This window comes from Cariama cristata, unplaced genomic scaffold (assembly GCF_000690535.1).
Source record: "Cariama cristata isolate BGI_N322 unplaced genomic scaffold, ASM69053v1 scaffold24719, whole genome shotgun sequence".
In the NCBI taxonomy this organism is placed as follows: Eukaryota; Metazoa; Chordata; class Aves; order Cariamiformes; family Cariamidae; genus Cariama; species Cariama cristata.
Genome location: NW_009634396.1, coordinates 3,079 through 8,217, shown reverse-complemented (window position 1 = coordinate 8,217; position 5,139 = coordinate 3,079). Strand labels below are relative to the sequence as shown.

At 57.9% G+C, this 5,139-nt stretch overlaps 1 protein-coding gene across 1 annotated transcript in view; it reads left to right on the top strand.

The window, feature by feature from the left end:
- Positions 1–560: 560 nt before the first annotated feature.
- The window catches only part of PAIP2B (poly(A) binding protein interacting protein 2B), a 5,592-nt gene continuing 1,013 nt past the window's right edge, over positions 561–5,139 (top strand). Inside the window, exons 1-2 of the mRNA XM_009707143.1 lie at positions 561–707; positions 5,027–5,137. Of these exons, the coding sequence (XP_009705445.1) occupies positions 561–707; positions 5,027–5,137 (258 nt within the window). The remainder of the gene's footprint in view (positions 708–5,026; positions 5,138–5,139) is intronic.

Sequence of the window (5,139 nt, the reverse complement as noted above, 5' to 3'; positions counted from 1 at the left end):
CGGCAGGGGTAAAGGGACACGAACTGGCGTGCGTAGGTTCTGCCAGGAAATTCAGTATTTTGGGGTAGAGGGCAATCTGCTGCTGTGGTGTTGGTGTGTTGGCTGCAGCGACAACCCGGTTGTGGTCTTTTGGTGTATTTTGTGGCAGATTTAAAATAAATGTGATGGATGGACAGAGTGCGGGGTGCTGGTGCCTTTCCAAGCCCCGTTCACAATTTCTCCAGGAGCTGCTGGTCAGGTCACGCCTTGCTCTAAGTCCAGACCAAGTACGTTCAGACTATCCCTGATGGGTCAAAACCATGAAAAAGAAATGCTGCCACTGCCAGGGAGGTGTAGTGCTGCTTCCAGCACTTCTGAGGAGAGAAGAGGAGTCGGGAATGGTGCTGTGCCTTGAAAAAGGCAGCCTGGAAGCAGCAGGTTCTTGTGCTGGAAGCCTCAGCACCCATCAGCATGGCCGGTGGCAAGCGTCCATCTGGGAGCTGGGTGGCTGGCGTGGGTTGGGGGGCACGGGGGTCCCTGGCAGCTCCCTCACCCCCTTGTTTCTCTTCCCAGAGTCAGTAATGATGAATGGCTCCGACCTCGCCAGTACGACGGCGTCCAGTCCCAAATCCAAAGAGGACCAAGTAGTGAATGGCCACGATGAAAAGGAAAACAACCCCTTCGCAGAGTACATGTGGATGGAGAACGAAGAAGACTTCAACAGACAGGTAAGACCGGGAGGGTGGTTGCCAGCTCTGCATTTCTGCAGCTAAAATTGAGGCGAGGGAGAGGTTTCCTTTGATGGGCACCATGAATTGCGTGTGAATCACGGCCGGCGCGGGCCCTGCACGGAGACGGCAGCTCAAGGGAAGAGTCATCCTGTTTATGTTGGATCTGCCCCTAAGGACATGAGATGGATAAAGTCAGGAAAAAAAAACCCTCACGATGCCTTTGACACTCTCAGATCTTTGTTAGAGGGACAGTGACGGCACCGTCATCTTCTCCTGTGCTTTGCTGTGGTCACCGAGACCTTCCCTCTCTGCGTGCTCAGCTGGAGGAAGAGGGTCAGCCTAAAAATCAGTGCGCAAAATTTGAGAGCATTTGTAGCCTGGCTATCTCAGCACTGAGTTCCAGCACTTAGTACCTCCCATTTCGGGTAGAAGTCTCCATTTCAGTGAAATGGTCCCAAATATGCTTGGACTAGCCAAGCCACTCGGTAGGAGCCTTGGCCACTGGATGCTGTGTCTGTAATGGCCAGCCCAGCTCTTGAGAGCTTCTGGTAGATCGTGGTGGGACTGGAACAGCTCTTGCTTGTGGAATAACGACGTGACCCGGCGAGCTGGAGCGGAGGGAGCAGCCGCATAGCATCCTCCTCGTGCTTCTGCTTTGGATCTTCAGCCAAATGCCAGGGCGGCAGGAGGCAGCAGGGAAGAGCTTGCTGGAGGCTCGCTGGTCCCTCCTGCCATCGTCCCAGTAGCTGGAGAGAAATGGGACACCTTGAACTGGGCGAGGAAGGAGCTTGCCCCTTCAGCTGGCTGAGCTGTGCTACAGGCAGAAACCCTGAACTCTCCTGGACACTTGTCCCCTCCCTAAAACGTCCCCACAAATGTGGCCAAGCACCGGATTCCCATCACCGGGGTGTCGGGAGACTGGCAGGGAGGGACCTCTGGAGCTGCGGGCAGGCTGGGCAGAGGGATTGCATGTCCCCACCGCGCCCCTGGTCACCGAAGGAGGATTTCGTCAGCTTTACTGGTGTTCTCAGCAGAAAATCTCCATATGGTAATACTTAAGTCCTGTTCCCACAGGAGGAAACTGCAGCCGCTTGCTGACAGTAACTCCTGATGAGTGTGCAGCAGCCGCCTTGTGCCGCCCCACGTCACGTTAGCAATTGTCAGCGGGCTGTGACTCAAGGCTTTTGTTTTATTTAATGACGTGATTAGGCAGCAGCCGGCCTCCACAAGCAGCTGTGCTGGTGGAAATGTGTGAGATTCATTAGTTCATATTTGTAAAGCCTTGATTAAAAGCCTGATGAAGGCAAAGTGCAAAGCAAACCATACTGCAGCTCCGTACCGGAGAGAGCGTCCTGGGGTGGAGGAGCAAGGTGGAGGAAAGCATGTGCAGGCGGAGGGAGATGGAGGAGGGAGGAAAACGGAGCCAAGACCTCAGGGCGTCCCTGTGTTGGGCTCCATGTCGCCGAGATACTCGTCCACGCTTTCCTGATCTGCCAGCCCTCGCTTCTGCACTTCCAGTCCCTTAGCGATGTCCTGGGAGCTCAGCCCTTCGTCCATCTCCTGGGGAAACGCAGCTCGGCGGGGGAAAATGGTTCGTACAGAAGCTGGAGTCACTCTGTAAGGGCTCTGAAGTCCGTGTGCCCGCTGGTGGGGCACCGGCGGGGGTAGGGAGAGCTGTCCTGGGCCAGGATCTTCGGCTGTCGGAAGGCAGCACTCCTGAAAGAAGCCGGCCTCGGGCTGGCCTGGGGCCTGGGGGGGCTCGGCTTGGGATGCTGTGCCTCCTGCCCCTCAGCTGCCCCGTTCCGCTCCCTGCCCGGAGTCGCTTCCCAGTGTCCCTGGGAGAGGAGGAGATGCCGGTGAGGGGGGCACAGGCTGGGGGACAGCAGGCACGTCCCTTTCAGTGGCGACGGTGGCTTCTGCCGTCTTCACGTGCACACCCCAGCAGCGGGGGGCTGCTGTGAGTTCTGGGGCTGAATCTTCCTCCAGACCCACCTCACTTGTTCCTCCTTCTTCCTCAGCTTTCTGAAGCCACGCTGTTTCCTTGCCTCCTCCGCAAAGGTTTTCTGCCGTCCGGGCCCTCAGTAGGGGAACAGGCAGGTGTCTTCAGAAACCCGCGAGCTTCTTGGCACAGTCCTCTCTTATTTATGCTGCCGACGTTCCTTTTCCCATGGAGCCAGCACATCCCGGAGGGCAAAAAGGGAGTGGTGGGCTCTTGCGGTGAGAAGAAACTGTGCTGACAGCAGGTGAGGTTGGTGGAGAAGGACCGGGGGCCGGAGGTGACAGAGCCCCATCCGATACCACAGGAAGCCAAAGAAGAGCCCTGAGCAAATACGAAACCCTTTCTCTCCTGGTTCAGGTTGTCACGATGCGGTGCGAAGGAGTTTGTGGTTTCTGGCTAGAGGGGTAGCAGGCAGGTACGGGTGTGAGCGTGTCCGGGATCTCCCCTTTCCTGTCCCCTGGTCCGGGACCAACATCGTCACCGTGTCCCCGGCTCGCAGCCAGTGCTGGCATTGGCCACGATGGCCGGTTCTGTGCGCCAAAAAGGCTCTGGTGTGGGAAGGGGAACGAGGTGCTGCTGGGGTGCTGGAGGAGCGGGAATATTCACCTGGCTTTGAAGTGTTGTGAGGTGCACAAAGCTCTGGGCTCGCCGTGTCCTGTAGAAGGGTGGAATGCCAGGGCAGTCGTCCTCGCCTGCTGGGGCGGCCAGCACTCCTGGGCTGGTTGGTGCGTTGGGTTTTTAAATAGCCTGTTTTCACCTGCTAGTGCCAGCAGGTAGTTTCAAGGACAGGCTGTGGAAACCCAGCTGAGGATAGCGATGGGATGCTTTGCTAGCAGTAAAGGGGATTTTCCCCTGGCCAGACCCGATTTCTAAAGCTGGTGGTGAGAAGCTCTCCAGAAGCTGAGGCTGGAGACAGCAGCCAAGGCTTGGTCACTGTGAGAGAGCTTTGAACAATCCTCGCAAGGAGTTTTCCTTGATGAGATTTAAAGTGTAACAGGGACTGGCCGTGAATAACCTGGAAGTCGGTAGTACTGTGGCTTTACCCGCGTTACCTTCCCAAGCCCTTTGTGACCAAGAGGTCTCCGTAAACGCCGTGGTGGGGCAGTGGGAGCCCGGTAGCCTGACGGTGGCAGGGGCTGCCGGCCCATCCCCAGCTCCGGGGCTGTGGCATGTGGCACGGTGGGTTGCAGAGCTCCTCTTTTTCCCTTCAGGAAGCCAGTTTGGGTTGTAGTTTCTACATTCTTCTGGTGAGAATGGAAGGGTTTAAGCTTTTCAGGGCATTTTATGGTTCACGCATTCACTCAGCCCTCTTGGACTCAATAACAGCTGCTCAAAATCCTGCTGTTTTCTGGCTGTCGCCCCGTCTGCTTGCTTTCTGGCGACCAGGTGCCTGTTTAGCAGGAGGCCGCTGGCGGCGTGGGCTGCCCAGCTTGCTGCCTCGCTTGCTTTGCTCCAGTCAGCATCCAGAGAAAACCCGCCTGGAAGATGGGAGCAGCCGGTTAACGCGACCCACTGATGATACCTGCCTGCTCGAGGGTAAGGATGGGACCCCCAGCCCCTCCATCCTGCCTGCACACCCCTGCGTGAGCAGTTTTCTGCTCCGGGAGCCCGAGCCAGGTCCTGCAGCTTTCCTCGGCCTCGGGAGGAATTTTCCTGCAGCGGAGATGGCGTCATCCACGGTTCGCTCGACGGGAGCCGACTGCCACCGTGCGTCGGTGCTTGCAGAGCACCGGTCTGCCGAGGGGCCTGAGCAGAAGCCGGTGCAACGAACCGGAGAAGCAAGAAAGGCAGGTAGAGCTACAGCATCGCTCCGTAGCAGAGGATCCCTGCAACAACGCGCACCTCCAGCGCTGCTTCCCGGCTCCGATTTCGTTAGCCATCCCGTTCGTTTTGCGGCAAGCTCTGCTGGAGCCTGGGTAGCCTGAAATCCCCTGCGTGCGCTGATGCATCTGGATCTCCCGTAAATCCTATCTCATTCCCTTCTGGATTCGCCTGGAGCCGTGGGCTTGCGGGCTGCATCTCCCCACCCCGGCAGACTGCAGGGGCCGGGAAGCGATGCCCGAGCGCAGCTTTGCTCCGCTCAAAAGGTGCCAGTTCTTGTGCTCTCGCGCTTCCCGGGGTGGGCTACAGGCAAGTCAACAAAGCCGTGGTCATCTAGGCTGAACACCCAGCTCTGGCTGCCCTGTGGTGTTCTGAGGCACGGCAGGTACCCAGGTGAGGTAGCCACGTTGCAGACACTTTTCCCAGGTGGGGCCAGCGTATGGCAAACTCCAAGGTGCCTCGTTCGTACCTGTGACTAACGAGTCTCCTTGGGCAGGTGGAGGAGGAGCTGCAGGAGCAGGAGTTTCTCGACCGCTGCTTCCAGGAGATGCTGGAGGAAGAAGACCAGGACTGGTTCATTCCATCGCGCGACCTGCCCCAGGGCATGGG